The 19,722-nt window shown below is 38.4% G+C and overlaps 1 protein-coding gene across 6 annotated transcripts; it reads right to left on the minus strand.

Moving 5' to 3' along the window:
• Positions 1 to 3,015: 3,015 nt before the first annotated feature.
• On the minus strand, positions 3,016 to 18,149 carry LOC109817618 (uncharacterized). 6 transcript variants are annotated; one of them, XM_083063023.1, is made up of 4 exons: positions 17,681 to 18,140; positions 15,262 to 16,249; positions 10,980 to 12,064; positions 3,016 to 10,004 (listed from the first exon to the last, which is right to left on the minus strand). In XM_083063023.1, exon 4 carries the CDS (start codon positions 5,269 to 5,271, stop codon positions 3,514 to 3,516), a length of 1,758 nt encoding a protein of 585 aa, XP_082919149.1. In that variant the 5' UTR covers positions 5,272 to 10,004; positions 10,980 to 12,064; positions 15,262 to 16,249; positions 17,681 to 18,140; the 3' UTR covers positions 3,016 to 3,513. The 6 variants fall into 6 exon arrangements, 4 of the variants coding, with proteins under 4 accessions (XP_082919149.1, XP_082919154.1, XP_082919157.1 ...); XR_014429414.1 differs by having other exon boundaries at positions 9,759 to 10,004; positions 17,681 to 18,122; XM_083063028.1 differs by lacking the exon at positions 10,980 to 12,064 and having other exon boundaries at positions 17,681 to 18,143.
• Positions 18,150 to 19,722: the final 1,573 nt, after the last annotated feature.

Consider the following 19,722-nt stretch of genomic DNA (forward strand, 5'->3'; position numbering starts at 1 on the left):
ACACGAAATTTTTATACTTTGACGTGAAAGAGGAGCCATACCCAATTGGGGTTCATGCGTGCCGAAACAACGCTTTTCCCAATCCCGACATGGTCTGCCTAGACAAGCAAGCCGAGAGGATGACGTCTTTCTATATTTATGATTTTCTTTTGAGAGACTTGAAAGTGACACTACCATTTGATGAGTTTACGATGGGAGTTCTTCAGGTTTTGAATGTGGCGCCGACCCAGCTTCATCCGAATAGTTGGGCCCAGCTGCAAGGGTTTAAACATTTGTGCCGATGTGTGAATATTAGGCCTTCTCCCTTTCTTTTTCTTTACTTTTATTCGTCTCGGCCGTCAGACTTGGCGAAATGGGTATCTCTTAACCGAGTGGGGACTCGGCAACTTTTGGATAGCTTCACGTCGTCCTATAAGAACTTCAAGGCTGGGTTCTACCGAGTGACCATTCGGTCGAACGGATGGCGTTTCTTCTTTGGTGCTGACGATAGGAGTTTGTTTCCTTTGTACTGGACACGTGCCCCTCGGCCATATGATGAAGTGCCGGACGAGCTTCTCACAGCCGAAGAGCAACAAAACGTCCAATTTTTGCTTTAACTTCCTCGGCGTTTGCCGACGAGGTCGCTGATTAACTTGGTTGATTCTTCCCGATGGGATTATGATTTGATAGGTAAGTGATTTTCTTATTTCGGCCTTAAGCTAAATTCATATTGATGTTCACTTGGTTTTTTATGCAGGAATCATGGTGAAGAGCGGTGCGAACGAGTTCAATATTCGTGACCTCCTTGTCAGTTGGGTGTGCAACAGGTTAAGGCTTCCGGGGTTATGGGTAGCTCATCGGTTGCTCCATCGCCTTGGCCAGAGCAGGACAATCAGACCCCTCCTTCGCTGAATCGTAAGCATAAAAAGGGGAAGAAAGGGAAGGGATTGGCCGAGGGGAGCCAAAAGAGAAAAAATGCCGAGGAAAGGCCCGAGAAAACAAAAAGGTCAAAACAAACTGTGTCTTCACCAGGTGGAACGGTAATTTGCGTCCCTCCCAGGTTGATGTCTAGGGCCTTTTGGGGTGAAGGTATTTCTGCCGATTCACTTGTTCGGCCAGAGGCCTTCTCGGAGCAGGGCCGAGAGTTTCTGGGTCAGCTGGACGCGGTATCAAAGTGGAAATACTACTGTGAATTACAGTCTCGGTCATTAGCATTGGTGAACCAACTTGCCATGGGGCCGATCGGCGAATTGATGTAGTTGAGGCAAAGATTGGAGGAGGCTGATAAAGCAATAGCCGAAGCCAATGCAACGACCGAGGAGGCCCTAGCTACAAACCGCCAGCTTACAGCCGAGTTAGACGTGCAGAGGCGCAATAACGACACTCTTCGGCTGGACCTTCAAAAGGCAGTAAACGAGGAGAAGCGCCGAGCCAAAGAGGCCCAAGCCGAGCTGGAGAGGGTTAAGGAGGAGGCGAAAGATCATATTGTGGCTCAACATGAGGCTGGTTTTCGTCATGCTCTTCGGCAAGCACGATACTTCGGCCGTTTTCGCAAGGGCTTTGAGTTTGACATGACGAAGGAATTTTACCAGGGGTCATTTATGTCGTTCGGGGAGATGCCCGCTGGGGCTGTGCCCGATAGTGATGAGCCGAATGACACCCCTGAGGAGGAAGAAACTCAAGGTGCTTCGGATGACGAGGCTGAGGATGAGCAACTAGAGCGGGATGGTGAGCAAGAGGACAAGCCGGAAACTCAAGAGGATGCCCCCGTGAATCCTGATGATTAAATGTTTTGAAAGGCCGATAGAGCCTTTTTTTTGTATGAAAAGGTCATTAGAACCTTCTTAATAAAAGTAATGTTTTCCCTTTTATTCCGAACTAGTGCTGTATATTTTTGAATCGCTAAATCTGGGGAGTCTGCGCCAAACCGTATATTGCATAAGTTAATAACTCAATAATCCGTCCTAGGAAGAACCGAGTGAGATTGATTTGAGACAAAACCAAGTAACCTCTTTCGGAATTGTTTGCTCTTTGAGAGAAAACCGAATGGACCCATTCGCTGTTGCTTACTTTTTGAGAGAAAACCGAATGGACTCATTCGGCGTTACTTGCTTTTTGAGAGAACCGAATGGACTCATTCGGCGTTACTTACTTTTTGAGAGAAAACCGAGTGACCTCCTTCGGAATTTTCTCTTTGAGACAAAACCGAATGGACCCATTCGGTGTTGCTTACGTTTTGAGAGAAAACCAAATGGACCCATTCGGTGTTGCTTGCTTTTTGAGAGAACCGAATGGACTCATTCGGCGTTACTTGCTTTTTGAGAGAACCGAATGGACTCATTCGGCGTTACTTGCATTTTGAGAAAATCGAATGGATTCATTCGGTGTTACTTGCTTTTTGAGAGAAAACCGAGTGACCTCCTTCGGAATTTGCTCTTTGAGACAAAACCGAATGGACCCATTCGATGTTGCTTACGTTTTGAGAGAAAACCGAATGGACCCATTCGGTGTTGCTTGCTTTTTGAGACAATTCCGAGGCACATCCTTGGCCGAGTAGGGTCACTCGGGAGGGAAGCCTTTTTAGAGTGATTCCGAGGCACGTCCTTGGCCGAGTGGGGTCACTCGGGAGGGAAGCCTTTTTAGAGTAATTCTGAGGCACGTCCTTCGCCGAGTGGGGTCACTCGGGAGGGAAGCCTTTTTAGAGTGATTCCGAGGCACGTCCTTGGCCGAGTGGGGTCACTCAGGAGGGAAGCCTTTTTAGAGTAATTCTGAGACACGTCCTTGGCCGAGTGGGGTCACTCGGGAGGGAAGCCTTTTTAGAGTAATTCTGAGGCACGTCCTTGGCCGAGTGGGGTCACTCGGGAGGGAAGCCTTTTTAGAGTGATTCCGAGGCACGTCCTTGGCCGAGTGGGGTCACTCGGGAGGGAAGCCTTTTTAAAGGAATTCCGAGGCACGTCCTTGGCCGAGTGGGGTTACTCGGGAGGGAAGCCTTTTTCGCTTCGTATTATGCAGTTTGATAAATGACGAAGAGCAAAATGGAAGAGTTGAAGTGATATTTCATTAATGGGTGCCTCGTTAAAAACCTTATCGGCCAAAACCACTTTTCACTTTTTTATAAGGGGAGAAAAGACCGATCAAGGAAAAGAGTGCACCATGTGTGTACATCGGCTATTTATCATTACACAAATCAACTATAATAGGTCTTCAAGTGAGTTGAATTCCAGGTCCTAGGGATGACTTTTCCTGAAAGTTCTTCTAACTTGTAGCTCCATTGAGGAGGTTGTGTCGGATCCTAAATGGGTCGTCCCAGTTAGCTGCCAACTTTCCTTCTCTTGGGTTCTTCCTGGCTGACCCTTGCGTTCTCCATACCAAGTCTCCTTCTGAAAAGCTTCTCGGACTAAGATTTGAATTAAATCTTCGAGTCATTCTCTACCGACAAGCTTCGGCAACAATGCATGCTTTTTGGCGCGCCTCGTCCACCATGTCAACTTCCGCTCTTAGCGACACGTCGTTGGAGGCTTCGTCAAAATGTAATCAGGGAAAAGAGGGTTCCCCAACCTCGACCGGAATCATGGCATCGGTCCCATATGTTAATCTGAACGAGGTCTCGCCGGTTGTGGATTGGGGGGTACAACGGTAAGCCCACAGTACTTCTAACAACTTGTCTGCCCAAGTGCTTTTGGCATCCCCTAATCGCTTTTTTAGCTCCGAGAAGATGACTTTATTCGCGGCCTCAGCCTGCCCATTGGCTTGTGGGTGTTCAACCGATGTGAATCGATGTTTGATTCCCAAGTCTTGGATAAACTTATTGAGCTTTTGATCGGTAAATTGTAACCCATTGTCCGTTACTATGGAGTGAGGAATGCCAAAGCGCGTAATGATATTCTTCCACATGAACTTCTGAACATTGTTCGCCATAATTGTAGCAAGTGGTTCGGCCTCGATCCACTTCGTGAAGTAATCGATTGCCACTAGCAAAAATTTGTTCTGGCCTTTAGCGATGGGAAATGGTCCAAGTATGTCCATTCCCCATAATGCAAACGGCCAAGGCGAGCTGACGCTGTGTAGTTGTTCTGCTGAGGCGTGAATCAGATTACCATGTTTTTGACATTGGATGCATGTTTTGACAAATTGAGCGCAATCACTCTTCAGAGTCGGCCAGTAGTAACCGGCTCGTAGTACTTTAGATGCAAGGGTTCGCCCCCCCGAATGTGAACCGCAAATTCCTTCGTGGACTTCTCGCAATACATAATCGGCTTGTTCAGGTCCGATACATTTAAGCAGTGGGGTTGAAAAACCTCTCTTGTACAGTTTTGTGCCGATTACCGAGAAACGTGTCGCCTGAGTGCAGAGCTTTCTAGCGGCCAAGGCCTCGGGTGGCTCCTTGCCGTGCAGAATGAACTCGAGTAATGCCGTTATCCAAGGTGCGTTCGTTCTAGAAGTTTCTGGGTCAGAAACTGCTAAGCATTCGGTGATTTCCACGCTAGGTTGGGGCAGTTCCAAATGAAGGGTAGTTCGTAACTGGCTTTGTTTGCGTCCATTACTGGCTAATCGAGCGAGTTGATCGGCTCGGCCGTTGTTTTCTTGTGGTGTGTACTTGACTTGAACTTCTTCGAATTGGTTGCACATATTACGAAAACGGTGGTAGTATTTTAAAAGATTGGCATCCTTGACTTGGAAGTGATTATTTACCTGTTTGACGACTATTTTGGAGTCAGTCCAACAAAGAAGCCTTGCCACACCGACTTCATGTGCCAGCCGAAGGCCGGCCAGTAGTGCCTCACACTCAGCCTGATTGTTTGAGGCTTTGAAAGCAAAGTGAAGTGACTGTTCTAGAGTTACGCCGGTCGGTCCTTCCAGGATTATTCCAGCTCCACTCCCATGTTGGTTAGACGAGCCATCTACGTGCATTGTCCAGGTAGTGTTTTCAAAATGGCCCTTTGGCTGTAACTCATTGACAAAATTGGCAAGACATTGTGACTTTATAGGGCCTCTAGGTTCGAACGAGATATCGAATTCTGACAACTCAATGGACCATGCCATCATTTGGCCTGCTAATTCCGGTTTTCGCAATACTTTGGCAATTGGGCAATCTGTGCGGATGACGACTTGATGACCCTGGAAGTATTGTCGAAGTCGTCGCACTGTATGGACAAGGCCGAGTGCCACTTTTTCTAACAACTGATACCTACCCTCGGACCCTTGAAGCGTTCGGCTGATAAAGTAGATAGGTTGTTGGGATTCCTTCTCTTGCACTATCACGGAACTAATTGTCTCATGCGAGATGCACATGTAAACAATCAACTTCAAGTGAGGATCAGGTTTGGAGAGGATTGGTAGAGTACCGAGCCGTTGTTTGAGCGTTTGGAAGGCCGCTTCACATTCATCTGGCCATGAAAATTTTTTGACCTTCTTTAATAAGCCCAGGATTGGCTTAGTTACTTCGGCAAGGCATGGGAGAAAACGTGATAGTGCCGTAAGTCATCCGGCCAGTCGTTGTACTTCTTTGAGCGTTTGTGGGCTCCTCATGCCTATTATAGCTCGACATTTGTCTGGATTGGCCTCGATGCCTCTGGCCGATAGCATGTAACCAAGAAACTTGTCGCCTGCGATCCCAAAGGTGTACTTATCAGGATTTAAGCGCATATCATGCTTTCATAGTTGATGAAACACTTCCTTGAGATCGGCCGAATGTGCCGCCACGGTTGCCGATTTGACAACCATGTCGTCCACATAAACCTCCATATTGTGTCCGATCTGATTTCTGAAGATCTTATCCATGAGGCGCTGGTAGGTGGCGCCTGTATTCTTCAAGCCGAATGGCATTACTCTGTAACAGTAGTTAGCTGAATCAGTTATGAAGGTTATTTTGTCTTCATCCAGGGGATGCATCCTGATCTGGTTATATCCCGAATAGGCATCCAGAAATGATAAGATCATGTGACCGGCGGCACCGTCTACCAATCGATCGATGTTGGGTAACGGATATGCGTCCTTAGGGCACGCCTTGTTCATGCTTGTATAATCAGTGCACATTCGCCATTTTCCACTTGGTTTTTTAACCATAACAACATTGGCGAGCCATGTTGTGTATTGGATTTCCCGAATGAAGCTTGCCTTGAGTAACTTTGGTACTTCCTCTTCGACTGCATTTTTTCTGTCGTTTCCCATCTTCCTTTTTCTCTGAGCTATTGGCCTAGCTTCTCGGAAAATTGATAATTTGTGGCACATGAAACTTGGGTCAATGCCGGGCATGTCTAAAGGAACCCACGCGAACAGGTCTCTATTTGCCCGTATCACTAGGCTGAGCTCCCTTCGGTTTGCATCTGACAGGCCAGCACCGATAAAGGTGACTTGTGGAGTTTGCGGTCCAATCTGTAGCGGGATCTTTTCTTCTGTGGGTTCCACATGTTCTTCATTGTTCATTCTTGTATCGAGGTCCCAAGCCGAAAAGTGTGGTTCGGGAGATGCTGGAGTAACTGCTACATTGTGTACTCTCTTAGGTTTAGGGTGCGTCTCTTCCATGGGAGTTACCCGCAAGCTAGCGAAGTAACATTCTCGAGCTGCTTTCTGGTCAGCATGGATTGTGATGATCTTGCCTTTGTCGGATGGAAATTTCATTGTCAAGTGCGGTGTCGAGACGATTGCCCCCAACACGTTTAGCGATGGTCGTCCGAGCAGAATGTTGTAGGATGTGTTGGCATGCACCACTATGTATTTCACTTGAATTTCCCTATACTCCTGTTCATCAAAACAAAAACGAGTGAAAAGATTAATGTACCCCCTAATGCTTACCTTTTTGCCTGAGAAGCCGACTAGGGGATCGTCATATGGAACCAGCTCCTTCTCTGAGATGCCTAACTGCTTGAAGGTGTTCCAATACAAAATGTCTGCCGAACTCCCCTAATCTACCAATGTTTTCTTCACTATGCAATTGTAAATTTCAACACTGATTACCATTGGATCATCTTGCACGGGGTCAATACCTTGGAAATCGGCATCAGTGAAAGTTATAGTTGGTAGCCTCCGAGTAGGTTGTTTGTCCACAGCGTTGATTGACCGAACGGCGCGCAAATGTCTCTTTTGGGATGAAGAGGTCGAGCCTCCGCCGGCAAACCCACCTGCAATCATGTTAATGACTCGCCGATGAGAAGTGGCAGGTTCATCGTTCTTATCCCGTGACCGGCTTCGTTCACGCTGACTCCCCTCGTACCGATCTTGTCTGTGTCGGTCTTGGTGCCGAGGTTGGTATGTAGGTCGAGAACGCGATGAATTTGGCCGATCCACAAAACGCTGCAACTGCCCCTGCTTAATTAAATCTTCAATTTTATCTTTTAGTGCTGCACACTCCTCAGTAGAATGCCCATGATTGCGATGATACTTACAAGACTTGTTGGTATCGGCTCGCGGTGGAGTGGAAGCTCTCTTCGGAACTACCAGTACTTCGGAGGCAAGTGCTTGTTCTAGGACGATTGCCCGACTTGCATTCAAAGGCGTATACTAAGAATATTTCGGCCCGCGGGTAGGTCGATCTCGAAGTGTTATCTCCTTGTTGCGACCCCGAAATGGTTGCTCCCCAGTCTTTTCAGTTTTAGTTATGGTTTCGGCCCGGGCTTGACTTTGGAACTCAGCCAACTCCTCCATTTGCATATATTTATCGGCTCTCTTGCGTAGGTTGTTCATATCTGAAGGGGTTTTTTTTGCAAAGGCTATTGACGAATGGCCCTGGTTTTAAAGTTGTTGTCAGATGATGGAGTGTTACGGCTGGATTAAGATCTCGGATCTCCAAGGCTGCCTTGTTGAACCGATCCATGAAATTCTGAAGTGTCTCCTTCTTATCCTGTCGAAGACTGACCAGCGATAGAGATGTCAGGGTATGGGGACGACTTGTTGCAAACTGGACTGTGAACTGAGACGATAGCGTGTTGAACGAATTGATAGAGTTCGGAGGGAGCCGAGTGAACCAACTCAATGCCCTGCCTTTCAATGAAGTTGGAAAAATTCGGCACAACGCAGCATCATCTGTAGTGCTTAATGTTACCTACATAAGAAAAATGTCAAGATGTTCATCAGGATCCGATGTACCATCATATTTATCAATTGGTAAGGACTTCCAGTTATCCATCAAAGGTAACTGCATGATAGAGGGTGTGAAGGGGTGTCAGTGGGATCCCACTGTTGCCAAGTCGATGGGACGTCCAACCGTAGGTAGGGCCGAATGAAACTTTGGCGGTGCAGCAGCCGAGGCATGTAGAGCCGAAGCATGGATGTCATGGGATTGGTATGATCCTTGTGTTTGAGTGTTGGTAGGCTGAGTAGGTTTCCACGAGGGGTCTTGATTTTTCAACGCCTCGTTTTCGGCTCTCAAAGCCGAAAGTTCCTTTACATCCTTCTCCCGTTGCTGTTTCATTGCGGCCATTTCTTGCTTGAGTAGACGAACGGTCTCAGAGAGATCGGTTTCATCTACAACTTCAACATGTTCATCTTCAGTCTGGTGATCTTCTACGTTCATTCTCCTTGTCTTCGTCATTGCTTTACTTTGTTACTTTTTACAACTGTCTCGGTTCGGGCCCCACGGTGGGCGCCAAAATGTACCTGTCTGAAGGGCACACTAATAGTCTTCTTGTATTTTGAGGACCGAACGAGAACTCCAATCGAATATTCCGGTGAGGGGGAAGTACCTGCAAAAGGCACTCCGACGCTCAAGTCAGGACAGGGCACAGATATCGATAGTAATTAATGAACAGTGACGTTACCTCGTGACATGAGCTATTTATACTGACATTTATGGGCCCTGACCTCCCTGGGCCCTGTGGCAGGATTACCATATTAGGTAATATGCCTCTAATCGGCTTATTGGTGTGAATAACTCTTAATCCTTAATTAGGGGGAGTCCTTAACTCTTTATTAGTGGGAATCTGGACTTATGGATCATCTGGTTGCTAATCGGCCACCTGGTTCGGCCATTCGGGTGCCGATTGGGTGTCGGCTACCAGGTGGCCGATTGGCCGAGCCAGGTGGCCAAATAGCCTTGCTAGTACACTATTTTTTTTTTATAAAAAAAGTATGTATACATAAAATGGTAGTGGGGTAAGTGCCCCTGTGAGACCCCTAATTCCTTTTCTTCCTCTTTTCACTCTCACTCACGCAAGCCTCACTCTTTTACTCTAAACTCTCCCTCTCTTTTCTTCTCACCTTGCTGATTCACTTTTCTTGGATTCAAGGTGGTGGTGTGGAGTAATTCAGGTTGCTAGCTGAGCATTTGGAGTTCCTCTTCTTCCCCCACTCTCCTCTCTTCTCTTGTTCTTCTCTTCTCTTTTCCCGGAGCTCGGAATCTTCTACTGAGGTAAGGGAAGTTAGGATTTTGTGCTAGTTGTTGTTGAGTGAGTTAGAACTCACGGATGGTGTGATTCTTAAGGAATTGATGGTTGTATTTGAAAAATTTTCGTTTTCGGGGTTTCGGGATTTGATGAAAAATTTTGGGGTTTTGATGATTCGTGGTTGCATGTTGAAAAAGAAGGGCTTTTTGTGTTGATTGATGAAAATGTGGTTATTTGGATGGATTGCATGTGCTTGGATTTCTTGTTTTTGCAGGTTGTTGTTCAAAAATGGAGGAGGGACTGTGTTTCTGTCACAAACGGCTGAGCCGTTTTGAGGGTGTAACGCCTAATTCTAATACCCAAATTATACAATATTATAATATTTTCGCAATTATATCATTAACAATATCTATATATTTATTTAATAAAATAAAAGTAAAGAAAAGAATATCTTGTGAATTTAATACAAAACATATCGTTCTAAAATATTTAGAATAACGTATTATTTTACACATTATTCATTTTCCTTACTCTTTTAATACAATATATATATTCATAACGGAAAGAAAATTACAATTAAAATAATATGATTGACAAGTAAAGTTATAACAGATCCATCAAATAGCCTCCGTATTCCAATTTCCTTCCACGTAGGACAGCAGTAATAATAACAGCAAAATGATCTGGAATCTCAAGTTGATCCATCTATTTATAATATATTTAATTAAAAAAAACAAAGAAAAGAAAGGAGTAAGAACAATATCCAATAAATACAATAATTCGAACGAATAAACATAATTATTTATAAATAAAATTTTAACATATATATATATATATAAATATATATTTATACAGATTAAATATTAGATTTTCTTGATACAATAAAATTTGAATTATACTTGTAGTGACTAGTCAGGATAAATGAGCATCATTATAATACCAACCAAAAGATATTCCACCTCCATTTCTTACTCATTTAAATCCCCAAGGTTAAACCTCCAGCTACAAATAATTCAAACTTTATCGTCTATGGCCATAGAGTATTAATTATCTTTAAAATGAGTAAAAGACATTTTAACAAATTATATTAATCATAAAAAAAATTACTCAAAATAGATTTAAGAATTTATCATTATTTAAGCTTTAATTAAATAACACAAATTTAAATAAAATATATTAAGAGCACTAATTAATTAAATGACAATGACAATTATTATAAAATAATTAAACAATATAAAATGTGAATATATTAATAATTATTATAGATAAGAATAATCATAGAATAAGTAATAGTAATTAAAGGTTAAACAAATATATGAGGTTAGAAACACCCCACTAAATAATAACGTAAATAAATAAACATAACAATTAAAAGTTAAGTAGTTAGATGAGGTTAGGAACACCTCACTGAATAAATATAATAATAACATAAATAAACATTGTAATTAAAAGTTAAGTAGTTAAATGAGGTTAAGAACACCTCACTGAATAATTATAACAATAACATAGTAATTAAAAGTTAAGTAGTTAGATGAGGTTAGGAACACCTCACTGAATAAATATATAAATATAGTGAGGTTAGGGGCACCCCACTAAATAAATATAATCAAATAAATGCATAAATAATTATACATAATAGTATATAAAATTTTAAAAAGATAAGGTTCTCCTCCCCCTTACCTAGATAAACAAGAGCTAAAATTTTAGCAGAACCTCCTCTTTTGGATTCCCTTTCTTTCCCTCTGTCTCTATCTCTAAATTTCTACTTCCTTCTCACTAAATAAATTTTTTTTTTCCTAAACCTTTGCTTTCTTCTTCTACGTAGACCCTTTTCTCTCAATTTCTTCCCGTTTCAAGTGACCTCCTCCTACGGCTATTTATACTAGCATTTGTCATGATTGCATTTTCATTAAATTAATTCTTTATTGTGTAGTAGGTTGTCAGAAAACTATATTTTAAGTTAAGTGATAAACTTTACTATTTGAGATAAGGATAATAATAATATTTTAATCGAATTAGGTGGTTTCCTGTACATTATTGACACAATTATATAGAGCTGTACTGATTGTATATCCCACTATATATAAAAATTCCGATTTCTGTACTGATTGAAAGCATAATTCACTATTACGTGAATAGTAAAAAAAAATATTATTCATAGCACTATTATAAAAATAATAAAATAAAAATACTATATATATATATATATATATATTTATCTACATTTTAATTTCTGAAAATTTTGACAATAAAATTAAAATTATAAAATATCATAAAAAAAAATTGATTATTATAATAATATAATAATATTATAATTAGAATGTCACAATTCTACTTATGATAAATTAAATTTTTTCACAATAAGAAATAAGGAAGAACTCCTTATTTGTTACATTTTTTTTTTAACTTTTAAAAATATATAAAAAAAAAATAACCCTTTTTAATAATTTTATAAATATTTAAAATACATAAAAATAATCCTTTTATTAATATTGTATAAAATTTGGGATGTTACACTAATAATCTCAATAAATATTTAAAATCAAAATAACCGGTTTTATTTAATAAAATTTTGGGATATTACAATTCTCCCCTACTTACAGAAATTTCGTCCTCGAAATTTTTATTGCTTAAAATAAGTAAGGATAATTTTTCTTAACTTCTTCTTCGAGTTCCCAAGTAGCATCTCCAGTAACATCATTCCAGATTACCTTTACCAGTGCAATCTGTTTGCCTCTCAACTGTTTGATCCTCCTGTCTGCGATCTGTACAGGCATTGTTTCAGATGTAAAGTTATCCTTTAATTGTACTGTATCAGGCATTATTATATGAGAAGGGTCAGAAATATATTTTCTTAACTGAGACACATGGAAGACATTATGGAGATTAGAAAGAAAAGGTGGTAGAGAAATTTGGTAAGCAACAGGACCTATTTTTCTAAGGATTTGATAAGGACCAATAAATCGAGGAGTGAGTTTCTTTGATTTCATTACCCTACCAATACCAGCTGTTGGTGTAACTTTCAAAAATACATGATCACCTTCCTGTAATTCAAGAGGTCGTCTTCTTTTATCAGCATAACTTTTTTGTCTGCTTTGAGTCATTCTCAATTTTTCTTGAATCATTTTGATCTTTTCCGTGGTTTGTTGCACCAATTCAGGACCCAAGATTAAATTCTCTCCTGTCTCAAACCAGCACAAAGGAGTTCTACACCTTCTTCCATATAAAGCTTCATAGGGTGCCATACCTATGCTAGAATGGAAACTGTTGTTATAAGTGAATTCAATCAGAGGCAAGTATTTGTCCCAACTACCAGAATTCTCTAGCACACAAGCTCTCAATAAATCTTCTAGGGATTGTATGGTTCTTTCTGATTGTCCATCTGTTTGAGGATGATATGCAGAGCTAAGACGAAGCTTAGTTCCTAATGCTTGATGTAAACTTCCCCAAAATCTAGAAGTGAATCTAGGATCCCTATCAGATATTATGCTAGATGGTACCCCATGTAACCTTACAATCTCTCTTATATACAGTTCAGTCAATTTTTCTAGAGAATACCTAATGTTGATGGGTAAGAAATGAGCAGATTTTGTTAGTCTATCCACAATAACCCATATGGAATCAAACTTATGAATTGTTCGTGGTAAACCAACTACAAAATCCATTGCTATACTGTCCCATTTCCATTCAGGTATATCTAAGGGTTGTAACATTCCTGCTGGCTTTTGGTGTTCTATCTTAGCTTTTTGACAAATCAAACATGTAGCCACATATTGTGCTATTTCCTTTTTCATTTTGGGCCACCAAAACATTCTTTTGAGATCTTGATACATCTTTGTTGCCCCAGGGTGTATGCTCAGCTTGCTCTTATGTGCCTCACCTAAAATTATTTTCTTAATTTCTGAATCATTTGGTACACATATCCTATTATTAAATCTCAAAACTCCTCTTTGATCTAAATCGAACTTTTCACCATCCTTTTGACCTATCAACCTCTTTTTCTTCTGAATGAATTTATCAACTACCTGAGCCTCACCAATTTGTTCATGTAAGTCACTAGTAATTTGAACCGCATGCAATTGTATTTTATCTTGACTTACCGTAGTTGATAAACTCATGTCTCTAAATTTTTCTATCAAATTCATCTCTTGAATCATTAATGAGGAGACATGTAAGGATTTTCTACTCAGTGCATCAGCCACAACATTGGCTTTCCCTGGATGGTAATGTAATTCAAAATCATAATCTTTCAAAAATTCCATCCACCTTCTTTGTCTCATATTCAGTTCCTTTTGATCAAACAAATATTTTAAACTTTTATGATCACTAAAAACATCAAACTTACCACCATACACATAATGTCTCCATATTTTGAGTGCAAAAACAATGGCAGCTAGTTCTAGATCATGGGTTGGGTAATTCCTTTCATGAGCTCTCAATTGTCTAGAAGCATATGCTACTACCCTTCTATCTTGCATAAGAACACACCCTAATCCCATTTTTGAGGCATCACAAAATATGACAAATTGTCCATTAGGATTGGGTAAGGCTAAGACTGGTGCAGTAGTTAATCTTTTCTTAAGCTCCTGAAAACTACTCTCACATTTTTCTGTCCACTCAAAGGGTTGTCCTTTCTTGGTGAGTTGAGTTAAAGGCATAGCTATTTTAGAAAATCCCTCAATGAATCTCCTGTAATATCCTGCCAAACCCAAAAAACTACGGATTTCTGTTACCGTCTTTGGAGGTTCCCATAGTAGAACTGCTTCTACCTTAGATGGATCCACAGACACTCCATCTTTGGAAATCACATGTCCTAAAAACTTAACCTCCTCTAACCAAAATTCACACTTAGAAAGTTTGGCATACAGTTGTTTATCTTTCAGGATTTGGAGAACAGTTTGAAGGTGTTCTTCATGTTCTTCATGAGTTCGAGAATATATGAGGATATCATCTATAAAGACCACCACAAAATGGTCTAAATACGGACGAAAAATCCTATTCATATAATCCATGAACACTGCAGGTGCATTGGTTACTCCAAAAGGCATTACTTGATATTCATAATGACCATACCTTGTTCTAAATGCAGTTTTCTGTATGTCTTCTGCTTTCACTTTGATTTGATGGTATCCTGATCTTAGATCTATCTTAGAAAATACAGTGGCTCCTCTTAATTGATCCATCAAATCATCTATCCTAGGAAGAGGATATTTATTCTTTATGGTAAACTTATTTAATTGCCGATAGTCCACACACAGTCTAAAGCTTCCATCTTTCTTTTTGACTAACAAAACAGGAGCCCCCCAAGGTGATACACTAGGGCGTATGAATTGTTTTTCAAGTAACTCCTCTAATTGTTTCTTCAACTCAGCTAATTCAGAAGGTGACATCCTATAAGGTGCCATTGAAATTGGTCCAGTTCCAGGTATTAAATCAATCGAAAATTCAATCTCTCTGTCAGGTGGCAAACCAGGAATATCATTAGGAAAGACTTCAGGAAAATTTTGAACGACAGCTATGTCTTTCAAGTTGACTTCCTCTTTAGTTTCCATAGAGGATAAGATTAAATATCCTTGAACTTTACCCCAAGGAAACTTGTTTATTGGTTTAGATAATGAAATCGATAGGTCCTTAGGATCAGAAAATATTATAGACTTTTCTGCACAATTAAGAAGAACGTGGTTGGAAGATAACCAGTTCATACCTAAAATCACATCTAATTGTGATAAAGGTAAGCAGATCAAATTTACAAGAAATTTTTTATCGCCAATAAAAATAGGACAGTCTGAACAAACCTTATTGGCAATTACAGATTTGTTTGTAGGGGTTGAAACAATCAAATTATTCTCTAAAGAAGAAATTGGTAATTGGAGGTATTGAACACAATTATTGGAGATAAAAGAATGAGTTGCGCCTGAATCATACAGTACATTTAAAGTTTTGCCTTTAATGAAACATTTACCTTGTATTAGATCATTGTTTTGAGCAGCTTCAGTTCCGGTCATGGTGTAAACTCTTCCAGTTGTAGAAGGTCTTGGTTTGGATCCGGAAGTATTCACGTGCGTCTTTGGTTGTCCACACTCAGAAAATACATGACCAGGCTTTCCACACTTGAAACAAACAGGTCCTTTGAGATGACAATCTTTAGTATAATGACCCTGTCCACACTTAAAACACTTGGCTTGATTATTAATGGACCTACTGGAATTTCCTGCAAATTGAGAGGATTGGGGTTTCCATTGTGGTCGAACATAAGGTTTTCTTTCATTATCCCTTTTCTTACTAAATTGAGGGCCAAAAGATTTTGGTCTATTATCCTTATTATGATCAAAACCTTCCAAAAATCGACACTTGTGTATTAATGTGGGAAAATCAGAGATTTCCAATATCCCTACTGCCTTTCTTAATTCTGATCTAAGTCCATCCTCGAATTTAATACACTTCATCCTCTCATCAGGGTGATAAAAGAAAGTAGAGTATTTTCCCAATTCCTCAAACTTAGAAGCATATTCTCCCACTGTCATATTCCCTTGTTTTAACTGCATAAATTCTATTTCTTTAGCCCTCCTAACATCATTAGGAAAATATTTTTCAAAAAATTTGGTTCTAAATACTTCCCATGTAATGATTATTCCCCCTCCTTCTAATAATCTCCTGGTACTATCCCACCAATATTCTGCTTCTCCTACTAACATAAATACTGCATAATTTACTTTTTGGTTGTCAGGACAGTTCATAGCTCGAAATATTTTTTCTATTTCTTTAATCCATAATTCAGCTTTTTCAGGATTGTATCCTCCATCAAATTGGGAAGGGTTATTGCTTCTGAATTCTACAAGTCCTTGTGACTCTCCTGTTCTTCCTGGTGGTTGATTCCTTAACAAGGCGGCAGCCATGTCCCTAATAGCTTGTACAGCCTCTGTTAGTTCGGTATTCCTTCTTCCTGCCATCTGTAATTTTATAGATCAGTTTATAATAGAAACATGGTTAGCACATTTCCCCAAGTTACACATGGAACGTTGCTCTGATACCATTAAAATGTAACGCCTAATTCTAATACCCAAATTATACAATATTATAATATTTTCGCAATTATATCATTAACAATATCTATATATTTATTTAATAAAATAAAAGTAAAGAAAAGAATATCTTGTGAATTTAATACAAAACATATCGTTCTAAAATATTTAGAATAACGTATTATTTTACACATTATTCATTTTCCTTACTCTTTTAATACAATATATATATTCATAACGGAAAGAAAATTACAATTAAAATAATATGATTGACAAGTAAAGTTATAACAGATCCATCAAATAGCCTCCGTATTCCAATGTCCTTCCACGTAGGACAGCAGTAATAATAACAGCAAAATGATCTGGAATCTCAAGTTGATCCATCTATTTATAATATATTTAATTAAAAAAAACAAAGAAAAGAAAGGAGTAAGAACAATATCCAATAAATACAATAATTCGAACGAATAAACATAATTATTTATAAATAAAATTTTAACATATATATATATATATAAATATATATTTATACAGATTAAATATTAGATTTTCTTGATACAATAAAATTTGAATTATACTTGTAGTGACTAGTCAGGATAAATGAGCATCATTATAATACCAACCAAAAGATATTCCACCTCCATTTCTTACTCATTTAAATCCCCAAGGTTAAACCTCCAGCTACAAATAATTCAAACTTTATCGTCTATGGCCATAGAGTATTAATTATCTTTAAAATGAGTAAAAGACATTTTAACAAATTATATTAATCATAAAAAAAATTACTCAAAATAGATTTAAGAATTTATCATTATTTAAGCTTTAATTAAATAACACAAATTTAAATAAAATATATTAAGAGCACTAATTAATTAAATGACAATGACAATTATTATAAAATAATTAAACAATATAAAATGTGAATATATTAATAATTATTATAGATAAGAATAATCATAGAATAAGTAATAGTAATTAAAGGTTAAACAAATATATGAGGTTAGAAACACCCCACTAAATAATAACGTAAATAAATAAACATAACAATTAAAAGTTAAGTAGTTAGATGAGGTTAGGAACACCTCACTGAATAAATATAATAATAACATAAATAAACATTGTAATTAAAAGTTAAGTAGTTAAATGAGGTTAAGAACACCTCACTGAATAATTATAACAATAACATAGTAATTAAAAGTTAAGTAGTTAGATGAGGTTAGGAACACCTCACTGAATAAATATATAAATATAGTGAGGTTAGGGGCACCCCACTAAATAAATATAATCAAATAAATGCATAAATAATTATACATAATAGTATATAAAATTTTAAAAAGATAAGGTTCTCCTCCCCCTTACCTAGATAAACAAGAGCTAAAATTTTAGCAGAACCTCCTCTTTTGGATTCCCTTTCTTTCCCTCTATCTCTATCTCTAAATTTCTACTTCCTTCTCACTAAATAAATTTTTTTTTTCCTAAACCTTTGCTTTCTTCTTCTACGTAGACCCTTTTCTCTCAATTTCTTCCCGTTTCAAGTGACCTCCTCCTACGGCTATTTATACTAGCATTTGTCATGATTGCATTTTCATTAAATTAATTCTTTATTGTGTAGTAGGTTGTCAGAAAACTATATTTTAAGTTAAGTGATAAACTTTACTATTTGAGATAAGGATAATAATAATATTTTAATCGAATTAGGTGGTTTCCTGTACATTATTGCCACAATTATATAGAGCTGTACTGATTGTATATCCCACTATATATAAAAATTCCGATTTCTGTACTGATTGAAAGCATAATTCACTATTACGTGAATAGTAAAAAAAAAAATATTATTCATAGCACTATTATAAAAATAATAAAATAAAAATACTATATATATATATATATATTTATCTACATTTTAATTTCTGAAAATTTTGACAATAAAATTAAAATTATAAAATATCATAAAAAAAAAATTGATTATTATAATAATATAATAATATTATAATTAGAATGTCACAATTCTACTTATGATAAATTAAATTTTTTCACAATAAGAAATAAGGAAGAACTCCTTATTTGTTACATTTTTTTTTTAACTTTTAAAAATATATAAAAAAAAAATAACCCTTTTTAATAATTTTATAAATATTTAAAATACATAAAAATAATCCTTTTATTAATATTGTATAAAATTTGGGATGTTACACTAATAATCTCAATAAATATTTAAAATCAAAATAACCGGTTTTATTTAATAAAATTTTGGGATATTACAGAGGGGCTGAGCCCTTTAGGGGTTGCGTGATAGGGGAGAGTTTCTGGAGCCAAACGGCTGAGCCGTTTTAAGGCGCTAAGTGCTTTTGAAACGGCTGAGCCATTTTGAATGGCTGAGCCCTTTGGGGGCAGAGAGCTAGAGGAGAATCCATGGAGGTAAAGCGCCGAGCGCTTTGGAGGCACTGAGCGCTTTTGTGCTTTCAGAATTTGAATTTGTAGTCTTCACGAAAGTTTTAGCCTTGGATCTTATCTTTCCAATGGCGCTGAAATCACCCAAAAAGGAGTTCTAGAACTCTAGATATGGCTGTTTTAGAGAAGAGGGGTCAAGCTGTCAGCATTGGTTAAGTTGAAGTTGTTTTAGGTGCTTAGGTTGATTGGTGTTGTTTGGGTGGGTAATTTGGCATGATAGATGAGTTTTAAACAAGATGGATGAGTCGTATTATGTATTGAACATGCTGTATGTTGTTTGAGCTGTTATTGCTGTTAAGCTTGGTTGTGCTGAATGTTGTTTGTGCTGATTTAAGCTGTTAATGATGAATGTTGTTGAGCTGAGTGATGATTTTGATGTGCTGTGAGATGTTTATGCTGCATTATGATGTTAAGCTGTAATAAATGTATATTGCCATGCTGAGCTGGGCTGTTATTGATGATTTGAAATGCTGATTTGTTGTGTTATGTTGTGAGCTGTGTTAGCTGGGCTATGCTGTATATTGCTGAGCTGTATGTTGGTTATAGCCACTATTGTGGTGTTGTTATAGCCGCTATGTCGGTGTTATTATAGCTACTATTGTGGTGCTGTTATTGCCGCTAAGTCGGTGCTATTATTGCCGCTAAGTGGTGCTGTTATAGCCACTAAAGTGGTGCTGTTATTGCTGCTATGCAGTGCTGATATTGCCGCTTTACGGTGTTGATATTTGCTGAATGTTGTGATGTAGTATAAGTTGGTTGATGTGCTGATAGCTATAGCTATTTTCTATTCACATATTTATATATGTATGTTGTTTCTTTTCACTAGCTTACCCTTTGTTTCCATTGTGTTTGGACTGCGATGATCATATTGTTATATGGGAGCAGAGCAGGGATAGGTTGGTGGCTGGTGGTAAGTTTGCAGCTGGCAGACGGAGCTGATCCTTTAGGAT

Source organism: Cajanus cajan, chromosome 1, assembly GCF_000230855.2.
Source record: "Cajanus cajan strain Asha chromosome 1, NIPB_CcT2T_4, whole genome shotgun sequence".
Classification (NCBI taxonomy): Eukaryota; Viridiplantae; Streptophyta; class Magnoliopsida; order Fabales; family Fabaceae; genus Cajanus; species Cajanus cajan.

Bases quoted from the DNA above. Each gene is read 5' to 3' on its own strand.
- LOC109817618 (XM_083063028.1), bottom strand. From the start codon at position 5,271: ATGTGCATCTCGCATGAGACAATTAGTTCCGTGATAGTGCAAGAGAAG.